This window comes from Octopus bimaculoides, chromosome 16, assembly GCF_046866305.1.
Source record: "Octopus bimaculoides isolate indiv1 chromosome 16, ASM4686630v1, whole genome shotgun sequence".
Lineage (NCBI taxonomy): Eukaryota > Metazoa > Mollusca > Cephalopoda > Octopoda > Octopodidae > Octopus > Octopus bimaculoides.
Genome location: NC_142943.1, coordinates 8,726,412 through 8,741,589, shown reverse-complemented (window position 1 = coordinate 8,741,589; position 15,178 = coordinate 8,726,412). Strand labels below are relative to the sequence as shown.

General features: G+C 33.8%; 1 protein-coding gene across 1 annotated transcript; it reads left to right on the top strand.

The window, feature by feature from the left end:
• The first annotated feature begins 4,086 nt into the window (after positions 1-4,086).
• On the top strand, positions 4,087-13,676 carry LOC106868214 (uncharacterized). The gene is made up of 6 exons (XM_014913380.3): positions 4,087-4,223; positions 6,008-6,037; positions 8,857-9,114; positions 10,439-10,666; positions 12,355-12,447; positions 13,003-13,676. Exons 1-6 carry the CDS (start codon positions 4,094-4,096, stop codon positions 13,197-13,199), a joined length of 936 nt encoding a protein of 311 aa, XP_014768866.3. The 5' UTR covers positions 4,087-4,093; the 3' UTR covers positions 13,200-13,676.
• Positions 13,677-15,178: the final 1,502 nt, after the last annotated feature.

The following is a 15,178-nucleotide window of genomic DNA, read 5'->3' as shown; positions in this document are numbered from 1 at the left end:
GCATGTTTTTACCACGTGTACAATTTTTTAACTCCTATCAGCAAATGAAACGCGTGTAATGGGGAACAAAGAATATCAAAAATAATTTCCAGGTTCCTGTTTAGATGTGTAATTACTTCATGTATTCCTCACAAAAATATAACTTTGAAATACTGGAAGAAGCAGATGTGCTTCAGGAGGACACAGGTTGTATTATAACTCTATCTGCATAATACACATACCTATGTATGTAGATAGATATATACATACAAATATATATTCAAACATAAATATACACATACTTACATTTATTATACAGAACAGTACAAACCGGCATTCAAAGGTGTAGTGCTTGACAAAAGTTATCATGCTTCCCATAATACTTTTAGCTGCTTATGTGGTCCCAAGTAGAGATGGAAAACTTTCTATCTCTTCACCAACGAATAAAGAGGGATATGATAAATGGTGGAAGATACGGTTGCTCGTGTACCCTGGCTGATACTAATTACAACTGAGTTAGTGTAGCAACCTGATTGAAGTACCTTTCATAAGGACTTAATGCGCCGCCAAATGCAAGAAACGAACACACGGCCTTATGATCATGAACCAAACAACAATACACCATGTGCGTTCCCAAGACTACCATCAACAGTACCTTGCTCCGGCGACGCTTGATCCTGAGTAACCGAATCACTAAGAGACGCGCCTTCACTAATCCATCGATCCATCGATTCAACTATCCATGCATTCGTACTCGATCAATACAAGCTATTAGCACTTGCATTATTACCGTCTACCGGTCGATTTTACGAGTAACTTAATTGCTTCGCGGAAAGAGCAGTCCTGATGGATAGAGATTAAAACAAAGAACGGAAGGTAAGAGCTTTTAAGAAGAAATTGCAAGCTGAATGGACAACTCGTAGATTATTTTTATACTTCCTTTAATGGAAGGAGACAATCCGGCAGAATTGTTAGCAAGCCGTGCAAAATGCTTCGTGGCATTTCATCCATCTGTACGTCCTGAGCTCAAATTCCTATTGGGGTTGATAAGAAAAGTACCAGCTGAGCATTGAGATCGATGTAATCGACATACCACCTCCATCGAACATATTGAGTTTGTGCCAAAGTTGAAACGAATATTTTCTTTGCTATTTAGAAATGATATGCACAACTTTGCATTTACCAGAATACTAGGTTTCAAATAGGGGTCAGCAGTATGAAAATATGTGTATGTTATTAAATCTAAAATGCCATAATAAGGGCTTGACTACTCGAGGACAAAAATATATAAATGTCCGCGTTTTAGTTCGAGCCTAAGACCCTACATAAGACAATTCATGTCATTTGATGTGAAGAAGGAATAAAAACAGAAGAATAAATTTTACAAAGATTTAATTCTACAAATGGAAATAGTCAGCAAGGCTAAATTTATTCAATTTACTTCACCACAAAAAAGATAATACGTATGTAATGACTGATTATAATGGTTATCACAGTATTGCTTTTGTGGGGAAGTTTACTTTGTGTTATACTGAAATATCTTAGCTGTGAATTAATTAAATTTACTGCATTTCATGGGTGAGAGAGAGAGATTAAAATCTATGGTATTTACTGTACAACATCGCAGTGGAGTGTTAAATATAGATCAACTGGTCGACGACTTTTCTAATAATTTATTCTTTTTGCCAAAGAGAGAAACATGTTTAACGTAATGCAATACACAAGCGCACACAGACATCCGGTCTAGAAACTGAAATCATGATCTCTCGATTGTGACTGCAACACCCCTAACCACTAGGCCATACGACTTCACACACGCACACACATTATATATATTATATATATATATTATATTATATATATATATATATATATATATATATATATATATATATATATATATATATATATTATATATATATAATATATATATATGCATATATATATATATATATATATGCATATATATATATATATATATATATATATATATATATATATATATATATATATATATAAAATATAATATAATATATATATATATATATATATATATATATCTAAAATAAGCAACAAGGATATCCAGAGGTAATGCAGTACGATCGTTTCATGCAACTCCATTTAATTAAACAATGTAATCATTACATCAATTTAAAATGCAGAGCAATCCTCAGCTGCACAAAGATATAGAATTTAATTAAATTAGAACAGATGGACACATTAGTATAATTATACCTAAAATCTCCAAGAAGTTAAGGAGATAGACAATGAGCATATTGCTTCTACTACAACATAGAAGTTAATAAATAAATTGGCAAGAAGATTCTGCCTATCACTGATTCTATTTGTTTTGTTTTTTTTTTTTGTTTTTTTTTTAGTTTTAATCAATAGACTAGTTCATCAAACCTTTATACCTAAGGCTTGAGAGAATAAAGGGCTTTATCGGTTGGAAGACGTTTGAGTTAAACTGGGGGTTGGGGCATGAAAAGCTGCAGAAACTTACGTGATGCTCCAAACTATTTACGGGTTAACTTTTCGCAGGCACAAGAGTTTCAGGGACGGTATAAAGGAAGTGAAAGCGATGAAACATATAGGAAGGACGTTACAACATCAGAACTGGAGAAAAATTGTAATTTTCTGAATGAAGACAGCCGCATGTCTACAAAGAAAACGTATTGTTTGATGCTGGTGTATCTAACGTAAACGGAATCGTACATGAAGTTCTGAATATACGCAAAATTTGTGAGCAAAGTGCTCAGTTTAGAGTACTAGAGTAATCAGTTACTTAACGGAGATATCGTCATCAAAACTATTCCTCGCCTTCCCTACTGTTCAGATCTTGCTACCTGCAACTTTTAGAATTAGCGATTAATTATCTTTCAAAATCTTATGAAAGAAGATCAATAAGTGCGTTACGAAAACATAGCCTTAATGTAAAGTTTCGATCGTTAAGTTGTGTTTAAACGCTTGGATAAGTTTTTCTCTTACGTTTTAATGTATGTGTGATAGTTAAGTTTCTTCTAAGACTTTGCTATGATGTCGTGAACGACGCTTTTGTATGTTTACTTTCTCACAACCATTTTCTCCTTGGATACAGGTATATGTATGTATGTATGTATGTATGTATGTATGTATGTATGTATGTATGTATACATGTATGTATGTATGTATACATGTATGTATTTATGTGTGTATGTATGTATTTATGTGTGTATATATACATATGTATCTATCTATCTATCTATCTATCTATCTATCTATATATATATATATATATATATATATATATATATATATATTCAGTATGAGAACATGAGTAATGGGTATATATATATACATACATACGTACATACATACATACATGCATGCATACATACATACATGTGTGTGTGTGTGTGTGTGTGTGTGTGTGTGTATGTGTGTGTGTGTGTGTACGTTTGTACACACCAGCATATGAGTACATGTACATTTATCTATAAGAAAAAAAAAATCAAACATACCACTTATATAAGATAATGCATTTATTGTGTTTTAAAGGCGACGAAGTGCAAAGACGGTACACTTAAGAGATCTTTACATTTTGATCAATTAAGGATGAAATTTTCAAGCAATAATCCTAATAAAATGCATTTAGGTCTGTAAAAATGCACTCACTCGCTCTGTTGTATCTATCTATCTGTCTATCTGTCACTCTTTCTCTATATATATACACACACATATATATGGTAGTTTGTATGTGTTTGTATGGCGGAATGTATGTATGTATATCACATACAAGCCACGTACAAATGTACGGATACGCATAAGTGAATCATGTTCATTTAAGCGAGAAACTGTAACAATCCTTGCAGAAGAAATTTGCATGAACCTTAATTATCTTTGTAATCTTATGTAGGTGCATATATATATATATATATATATATATATATATATATATATATATATATATATATATATATATATATATATATATATATATATATATATATATATATACATACATATATATATATATATATATATATATATACATACATAAATACATACATATATATATATATATATATATATATATATATATATATAAATGCATATATATTTGATCGTGTGATATATGGAGATGAGAGAGAGCAGGTCGAGGGAGAGAATTATATATAAACTGGATTCTTGTCGGGATCACGTCATTCTTAGTCGTGAAATGGAACCAACGATGAATATGAAGATACATTTTGTATTATATTTTAGTAAGTTCACTTTTATTGTTATTGCATAATTTTGCTGTTGTTGTTGTTTATATCTATATCAGATTTGACCCATCTGTCATACAATCAAAACCAAATCTCAAGTGCGCATCCAATCTTGTTTTTTCAGGCACACTAAAACTAATCTACATTAATCAAATGAAATTTTTCTTTCTAAATCTTTAATCTGTTTGGCAAGAATTTTGATCTGAACCAGTGTCAAACATTTAAGAAGAAATTGGTTTAACGAAAAATGATTTTGTAGATTATTTCGAAAAAGAAAAGTGAGGTGAACTATAGACAAGCAACAACCGTTGTTTTTTTCATTTTATAGATTTTATCACTCAAGACTCTTCCCAGTGTTTTATTATTTTTGGAATATAGGGAATCATAAATGCTAGCGACACTGGTAGTATGGCGCAGTTTGGAATGATGAAGTATATTAGTTGTTTTCTTCCAATTCTTGTGACAGTAGTTTGTCATTTTAGGGAAATGCGGCTGATATTTTTGATGACAGATTAAAAGCTTTTTTAACTCTTTCGTATATATATATATATATATATATATATATATATATACACACACACATACACATACAGGGTGCGATAAGTAAGTTGTCGCAATTTTATATTTTTGATTTAGCGCATGTGCATTGTTTATTCTTTATTTTGTCGACTACAAAGTATAGTAGGGTCAGTTTGGCACCGTCTGTGAGAAAATGAGCACTATGACGCAATTCACTCTGCCAGAAATTTGGAAACGACATTCTGAACTGCTTGGCATTCGCATCGGAAGCTCCAATACGAACGTTTCAGAGTGTCTGAGGACAGTGCAGAAAATTCAGAAAGAGTTGGATGAGTCTAATGGTGATTAGGAAGGTAGGGCAGCTCAGAAAACTCACTCTGATCGTTCTGATAAGAAAAGAACTACTCCTGAATTTGTTGGTGAGATCCATGATTGACAACGATCCCTCCAAGTCAATCAGGTCTATCACCAGCGACATGAGAGTGTCTGAGTTTCTCATGGGGCAAGTAGTGCATGAAGACATTCAATATTCCTCATACAAGATGAGAAAGGGCTAATTTTTATCCCAAGCCATCAAGGACAAGAGGAAAGGCCACGCTACGAAGCTTTTGAACAAGTTCAAGCATCCCGCGCAACCGAACATGCTTTGGTTTTTCTTAGACGAGAAAAGGTTTTTACAGGATCAGGTGGAGAACACACAGAACTACCGTTGACTTTCCATGTCCCCAAAACATGTACCGAGAGTGATAAAAGTCAAACATCCAGTAAGCACCATGGTGTTTGGAGGGATCGCTAGCTTGTTTGATTAGGTGGCTTCCATAGGGTTGTGTGGTTCCAAACTTTGATTCACAAATATGTTGTCTAGTTCGAGCCAGCTGTTTGACATTTTATACATGTTAATTATTCAACAGCCTCAAGTCAAAGAAACCCTTCCAATGAACTTTAGTTAGATGAAATCTATATGCAAATCTGTCAGGTGATTAATTCATTTTTCGTGGAGGCAAGACATACACTGTCAACCGGTTTATTTTCACCAATTGGCCCTTTCATTCTTTTAGCAGTGTTCCCTTTGTTGCAAGCATTTTGGGCAGGTTTGCAAAATGAAAAAAACATCGCTTTTTCTGACCAAACGTTTCAGACGCGCCAAGAAGATGATAGACGCTGTCTTTCCTCGCCCTATTGAAGTATTAAATTGTAAACTGAGAAAAAATAAATAAATAAGCAATATCGGAATTTATAAGTTTTTTCTTTTCTAATTCCAGCATTATGTTTTTTCTTGGCACGTGGACAAGGTATGTAAAATATATATTAACCTGTTTTTCTTTCTACAAATAACTAGTTACGTAATTGAATGTGTGTTTGTGTGTCTGCACGCACGCACGCGCGTTTATCTGTCTGTCTTATGGTGTTTTCAAAGGAGGAGACAGCATAGCTGATATGAGACACCAGGTGTCACAGTACTGAGCAAGGGTGAACCACCAACAATTATGAAGGAGGAGGTTATGTGCTGCAAAGCTCATCCTGTGTGAGCAGCAAGTGCAGCACTGTCGGCAAAGAGGAGATCTTGGATCATTTGTTCCAGGGTGCTCATATGGGCATGTAGTCATCGGAGATTAAACAGACTCTCATCAAATGGTATCTGACATAGACTTCGCCCTCGTCCGCAAAATCTGTGGCCTGCATGCACATCATACTGAAGAAGCCGGTGAAGAGAGCTGGTGCCATAACGCAAACCTGCTTCACTCCGTTGCTGATCGGGAAGTTACTGAATCTGATTTCCCAACGCTGGTTTTCATACAACTGGCTGACCATTTTCAGGACCTTTGTGGTACAGACGAGTCTCTCAACGATATGCTGCAATCTCTTCCAACTCGCTGAGTTGAATCCTTTAGTCAGGTCAATGAGTATTAGATACCACCCTTTGCTTTGCTTCCAGCAATTCTCTTGTACCTGCCCGGAAACAAACACCATGTCTGTGATGATCTCGTTGAATCTGAAGACGCACTGGCTCTCGGAAGTTGTTCTTCCGTGTCTGTTCAGCAAAACCCTTTCAGGAACAATACATATATAAAAAGAACAAAAGAGAATTGAAGTGGGAAGTGCCATCAGGGTAAGGATTTGTAGATGACACGTCGCTTCTTAAATCACACGATGTTAACAAATATATATATATATATATATATATATATATATATATATATATATATATATATATATATATATAAGCCAAGCTTGTTTCACTTTCCGGGTATAAAACCCATTCATGTATTCGGTTGGCCCGAGGTTATAGTAGAAGTGCTAGCAGTGGAACTGAACCTTCAGGCATGTCGTTCGGAATCAAATTTCTCTCCACACATCCACACCTGCATTTAACTAAAAATAACAATAACAACATTAGTCGCTGAGCGTATAATACCATGCAAAATGCTTCATTCGAAATCAAACCAAATATTTCGTGTATGCTTTCATATACTGTAATCCCTCGCCATATCGAGGTTCACCTATCGCGGCTCACTTATCGCAATTCACTTATCACGGTTCACTTATCGCGATTCAACTATAGCGCTTCAACTATCGCGGTTTATCATTTAAGCTTGCGTCGGTTCATTCGTGGTGGTGTTTTGCATTTATAATAAAATAAATATATACAAATTCTAAAAATGATTAAAATATATACAGCATTGTTTCTACTTCATGGATTTTTAGCTAACGCGGCGGGTTTTGGAATGTATCACTCGCGATATTCGAGGGATTACTGTAGATTAAATCAGAGAAATACTATACGTCTGGAAAAAAGATAATTTACTATTTCAAGTTTAATTATTGAATTTCTGCAGCTTTACGTACTCTTCAGCTACGTGTATTCAATGTTTCATACAATCATATTTTAAATAAAGGATTCGAGTCATATTATTATCGAAGTAAATTTATCAAGAGCTTTAGAATGATCTAAATTGATCAGGGCTCCACCCGTGCTAGCTTCTTTAGCCAGTTTCTCAAGTTGTTGTGGGTGGATCTTTTCGGGATGGCACATGTCTGTGCATCCCCAACCAGATCCCCGACGACAAGCACCAACCTCATAGCTAACATCTTGGCCATAGTTTGAACTCTGCATTAAGCAGAATTATGAGCCTAACGTTGTCGATACAAAACTTCAAGTTCGGGTCATTTCTCAGCAACGCTACTAATGTTAGCTATCAGGTTTATAAATACTCCAGCGGGGTGACAATACTGTTTATATATATATATAAAGGAAAGCTTCTCGTTGGGCTTCTGGTAAGGTTTATAAAAGGGGGGGGGGGGAGTCTAGGTAACGATAAGATCGTGGATTTAATTCCACGCCATGCCTCTGCCACTTGGGCCTATTGCACGGCGTTTGTCCCTTCTTGTCTAAGTGCTCGTGCCCCAGCTCTGACAACGCAACCTTCGTTGAAGAATTGGCCGAGTGCAAATCCGCTGCATGCACGTCTATCGGCATGCCTTTTCTAACAGTCTCGTCTTTTTTTCTTGACTATCTGTCTCTACTCTGTTTCATTCTATTGCTAGTCCTTTACTAAACCTTATCGATTCTATTCTAATCGGCCTTTTCTAGGCGAACCACTATTTATTGTTGATTATTTTCCCCGACAACACCCTCTTAACTAGTTAACTAATCCGATAACTGAAATCTTTATGCACCAGAAACGACGTGTTCAGGTTCTAGTAACCGGGTCTCTGTCTATGAAACCTATATAAGACGTCTGTATCTCGCTGTGTGCACGTCGATCGAGATGCCTTTTTAAAATTCTCATCTAACTTCTTCACTATCTGTCTCTACTCTATTTATTTCTAATGCTAGGCTTCTTCCTCGGTGTGGAATCGAATGTCCACCATTCCATTGGCCCTGCTTCTCTGTATTTTTTCCTTTAGATTAGACAGAACCTAAAGCTTTTTGTATTTGAGCCTCTCTGGCTCTTTCCACCCACCTTGATTTTAAACCGATTGTACAGTTCGTCACTGTTTGTGAAAAAGATAACTTATTATTTCAAGTTTAATTATTGAATTTCTATCTTAACAGTATTTTTTCAGCTTTATGTATTGTATGTTTCATTCAATTATATTTCTTATAAAGGAGATGAGTCATATTATTATCGAAGTAAATTTATTAAAGTTACCAATGCTACAATTGATGGAAATTTCTTGCTGAAGATGCCTGAAGATGATAGCGAAAATTGTGCAGAAATATGTCACAGAGACGATATGTGTAATTCATTCGTATTAAACCACGTAGAAGAGTGGTGTGAACTTTATCGCGAGACGACAAGAGCACATAGATTACTGATAAACTCAAATACTGACTACTATGAGCTCAGACATATAAGTAAAGGCGGTAAATATACTACTACTACTACTAATAATAATAATAATAATAATAATAATAATAATAATAATAATAATAATAATAATAATAATAATAATAATTAATTCGTTTTATTGGCCACAAGGGCTAATATCAATTAAAAACATATAAGGACAAAGACAGGACGAAGGTTACAAAAGGTTTTGTCCGAAAAGGTAGGAAAGTTCGTCTAAACAGAGGAAGAAAACGGAGAAAGATATAATAAATAAATAGATAAATAAATAGATAAATAAATAAGTAGAACTCCCAAAGGGGGAAGCGCTTCGAAAAAGGAAAGGTTACACGTGGAAAAACCCATAAAACCACGGGAGCCTGGTCAGAAAAAATAGGAAAGGGGTATAGAGCCCTTTCTCCTTTTACATTACCTTTTTTTTTCTTTTTTTTTCTACAGGTGTATTCTCAGAATTGGTCCGTTTATACTGGCCATTCTTCCAACAGTCACCCATCTTTCAACGAATTTGCTATGAGACAGCACTTCCCTCTCTACTCTCATCTTCCTTTTCAAGTGGATAATAATAATAATAATAATAATAATAATAATAATAATAATAATAATAATAATAATAATAATAATAATAATAATAATAAATGCCCGGATGCAGTACCAGGCAGTGACTCTCATGGTTTCTGATCTTAATTGATTGGAAGTGTTATCATGTACATTGTTTTATCTTGGTATGAAAAGATGGGCTACAGCAAATATTCTGCTTAATACCACAGATTTGCTTGCCAGTTGTTTGACCTTAACCAGTTAAGCATGTCACTTGGTGGCTGACGATAAGTACATCTCTGATCATGAGTAGAAGTAGTGGGGGAGCATCATAGCCATGTGTTGAGAGGAATTCTTTGGGGTTTGGATAATTCACCTTTGGAAACATGGGTGTTTTGCTCAACATCCTTAAACAAACCTTATTCAGAGACCTTTTGAGCGGGATGGGCTACTCGACCTGAAGAAGATTCTAACTGGGCCCCACCTGCGAGGTCATGTGCTGCGAGGTCATGCTAATCTTGTTCTGTTTTCTGCCTATCCGGCTGAATTGATGACTCCTGATTGTCGGCCAAATGGCATATAAGAGAACCGAATTTAAGTGATACCAATTGTTTTATATATTGTTATCTTCAAGATAAGAATTACATAATTTTTATGACGGTGAGGTGAGTCAGACATCTTGAAACATTTAGAAATATGGTTGTTTGTGATAAAGTTTAGCAACATACCATCTTTGTTACAATACTTTACAGTAACTTACTGTTCTCATTTAACTAACAGTCATATTTTTTATTACATTTATAGAGTGTCCAGTCAGTGTCATTTATGGAGCCAAGTTCCAGGAACATGCATATCCAGCTAAACAGGGGGAATCATTCTTTGACATTCTAAAGCATTGCTATCAATCGAATTGGTGTAAGGCTTTCAGCTACAACTCCAAATCAGCCTTATACTACTTGAGTAATTATACATCTCACAATGCCACTGTTATCGTGATCAAAAATGATTGGCAACACATTGAATTCATAAAATGTAAGTTGGTATTTGTTTACCTCGTCTTCTGTGATATATTGAGTATACTACATAGCATTCTGCAGAAAATAATTCGACATTATATGTATAGCTGTTTGATTGGGGTTTCACTTCACAGTAACTGGGAAACGCCTCTGACAAGTGTGTTCAACTACAGACTTTGGTCTTCCAATGGGTTGCGAGTGAAACTGTAATCTAGAAAACACTTCCTACAGAATGCTTTCGTGTATATGCAGATATGTATATGTACATATGTATGTATTCTTTTATTCCTTCACTTGGTTCAGTCATTTTGACTGTGGCCATGCTAGAGCACCGCCTTTTAGTCGAAGAAATCGACCCCTGCACTTATATGTATTTATGTATATATATATATATATATATATATATATATATATATATATATATATATATATATTGTTGTATTTGGGGATAGACATATTGAAAGTTTAGCCAATGAAACACACGCACTGTTTATTCGGTGTTCACCTGCATTAGCTTTATTCGATATTAATTATACTTTGACCAGAGTTCTTTCGCTGCGAACACCGAATAAATAGTGCGTGTGTTTTCATTGGTTAAATTGGCAGCATGACCGTCCCAAGTACAACAATATCAGTTTTAACACACGAGTTCATATCAAGAATCTTGCAAAACGAATTCATAAAAGTAAACCTGTATATATATATAAGGAAAACAATGGGATTAAAATTCTTTTCAGATATGAATTTAGCACTCAGTTTAAAGAAATAAGTTAAAATTTCCAACAGTCCGATACCAGTAAATGTTAAGTAGAATAGAAATCCCAGGTAAATTCTCGTGTATAACATGTAAATCTAACAATCGTTTTGTAGACTTTTAAGAAATTCAGAGTATTTAGCAACGACAAATAATCTTTTCTGGTCTAGGCTCAAGGCTCGAAATTTTTGGTAGGTGGGGGCCTGTCGATTAATTCGACCCCAGTACGCAACTGGTACTTAAGTTTTTGACCCCCGAAAGAATGAAAGGCAAAGTCGACCTCGGCGGAACAACGACAGATAATATGTGCGAAGAAAATCATAATCTTTATTTTAGATTACACCTTAAAAATCTAGCAATTGTTGCAATTGCATTCACATATACGTACGCACAGAAACACACACACACACACTCACATATGTATAAACACAAACACACACAAGCATGCATACGCATACACACACATATGTATATACGTATAAGCAATATTATTAAAATTAATAATATCTTCGAAAATATATGCCGGCACAGCATTATTAAGATAATACAAATTGGTGAAATTTCAACTGAACATCTGAAAACATTTTAGCTGCAAATAAACGCTAACAAAAAGAAAAGCCAAAATCAAATCTAACTTAAGACATTCATTCAGCAACCAGCAACATCATTGAATAAGTGATTTACTTTATAAAAATAAAAGATAAAAAATACCATACTAATTCTATGTTCTTTGACTGTTTGAAATCTACATAGGAAAATAATCTAAAAAAAATAATCTCATAAAGACAATAACTATAAACAGAAAATACATTGACTGAATCCAGTAACTCAACGAATTAATCTAAATTCATCGGTGTAAAAGAATACATATGAAGATATATGGTTTGTATACATACAAATATTTGTGTAACGATATCAGTAAATATATGTATTTCGTGTTTTTCTTTTAGCCTTCAAGTTCGAAATGAAGTATAATCTAGATGATATTCAGTCACCTAGTGGCTGCACTTTGAGAAATTTACGTACGGTTTACTTTAAAAACGGTAAATAATATATTTATTTCCACAACGGTTACCATATTTTATATATTCATTTTGCATTGAATATTTGTTTATTTATTTTATAACGCAATATCAAAAGTGCTTGGTTTAATGATTAAGGTGTTGCAATCATAATCGTAAGATCCTTGTTTCGATATCCAGAGGTGAGGTGCAATGTGTTCTTGAATATATAAAAAAAAAAACACTTTATTTTACAATACTCCATTTCACTCTCGTGTAATAATTATGCTACAGCAACAGCTTGAAATCTAACGGTGCGAGGTAACAACTTTCCATCAGTGGGGATATGTTGTAATTTCAGTCTTTTATAGGGTTTGGAAACTTTTATAGGGTTTGGAGTTTGTCTGTAACGCTTAAAATGAGTTTTACATTTTACGTATATTTATATGTTATTCAGCTGAAAGTATAGAATTAATTATTTACTAATCCATAAACATATTCATACGCACATAAATACGCCTACACACAAATTCATATACCATCAAAGATACAAAAATATTATAGAATGTTAACTTCCTTTTCTTTTCATATTCACAGAGTTAAACAAAAATGGTGGGATACAGGCCACAAGATACACAAGAAGATTAGACACAAACACCTTTACAAAATTGTTAAAGAGACCAGACGATCGAATCCATAGCAGAATTTCCTGTGCCGCTTCTTGTGATTTAACTTCAGAATGTATTGGCTTCACATATATAAATAACAAGTGTGCTTTTAAAACTTTTTATTGAAATCCAAGAGACTTATTCAAAATATTGTGTGTAGCCAAGTGACGTTGTCATCAATATTTTGCATCTTAGGTGCGGGCAGAAATCTAAAGCTACGTCCCTTCACACAATCGTTTCCTTCTTATATACGCTACTGAAATGTAATTCTTTAAAGCATACTTGTAATATTTTACTACTTTTTCCTAGCCATAACTGAAAATTTTCTGTTTCGTTTCAACACATCCTGCATAGCAGTGAACATACTTTATCGGTATACTACTCAGAACATACTCAACATCCCAACACATAAATTTCAAATTTTAAATTTTGACATATATACTTTTATTCCTTTATTCTTTTACTTGATCTAGTCATTTGACTGCGGCCATGCTGTAGCACTGCCTTGTAATAATATAAATTATTTACAGGTTTTTTTTTCAGTTACGAAACAATTTGTCGTGATACTAGAATTGTCTTATTGTTAAATAAAATTTCATCAAACTATTTCGCTGTCATTTACGACTTTATACACTCCTTATCGTTTTCTCTCGTATAGTACTATATATTCTACAGGGTGGCCATAAAGTCATGCACCAACCTGCAATATGTGAAATTGCTAACATTCTCATCTTCATCTCTTTTCACAACTACCGACATTACTCACAAACCAGTCCTCATTGGATGGAAGCAGATAATCAACAAGGCCGGAGCAAGGTACTGGTTTGGTGTGGGATTTGGCATAATCAGGTAATTCAACCATTCTATTTTGAGTGTTCTGTGACAGGTGGCTGGCAACAAGATGATGGAGGATCTTGGCAACAAAATGATGCTTAGCAACAAGATGATGCTTGATAGCAAAATGATGCAGGATGGGGATCTGCCCCATTATGCATTAGAGCTTCATAATTTTCTGATTGAACATTTTCTAGGGAGGTGGGTCGAGTGTCGCGTGGCAATTGAATGGGCACCACGGTCACCAGGCTTAGCTCCCATGGACTTTTCTTCTGGGGTTACATTAGAACGATATATATATGTATATATATATACATATACACAGACATACGAACGATATATTTATATATATATATATATATATATATATATATATATATATATATATATATATATATATATATATATATATATATATATATATATATATACATATATATATATGTTAATACTACACTTCATATATATATATATATATACACACAGACACACGAAGGGATGCTGAAAATTTTCCTAGCTTTAAGAATATTGTGAAAGGCCTGGTTGGCGCCCAAACTTACGAGTTCTTTTACAAGCTTAGGAAAACTGAAGGACTGCTGCAATAAGTATGTGAATCAATAATTAATTGATCCTCCTGTATCGTCTTTTACCCAAAGCCTTGACGTTTTCAACAACACCCTCATATATAGAGTAATATATGTGTATTTGTAGGAAAACAATCAAATATATCTCTTACATAGGACAAAGCATATATTGTAGTACAAAGGCAGCGAAGGTAAAAGCTAGTACACTTAAGAGATCAATTTTTTGATTAATGAAGGATGAACTTAAGCAATAATCGTAATAGAATATATATATATATATAGGTTTGTATATTCACACTCATACTCACACACACACACACACACACACACACACACATATATATATATATATATATATATATATATATATATATATATATATATATATATATATATATATACAGAGAGAGAGAGAGAGAGAGAGAGAGAGAGAGAGAGAGAGACAGAGATAGCTAGTTAGGTAGATAGATAGATAGATAGATAGATAGATAGATAGATAGATAGATAGATATATATATATACATATATAGATATATATATATACATATATATATATATATATATATATATATATATATATATATATATATATATATATATATATATATATATATATATACACGCACAAACACACACACACATATATATATGTATGTGTATGTATATATATGTATATATAGATGAACC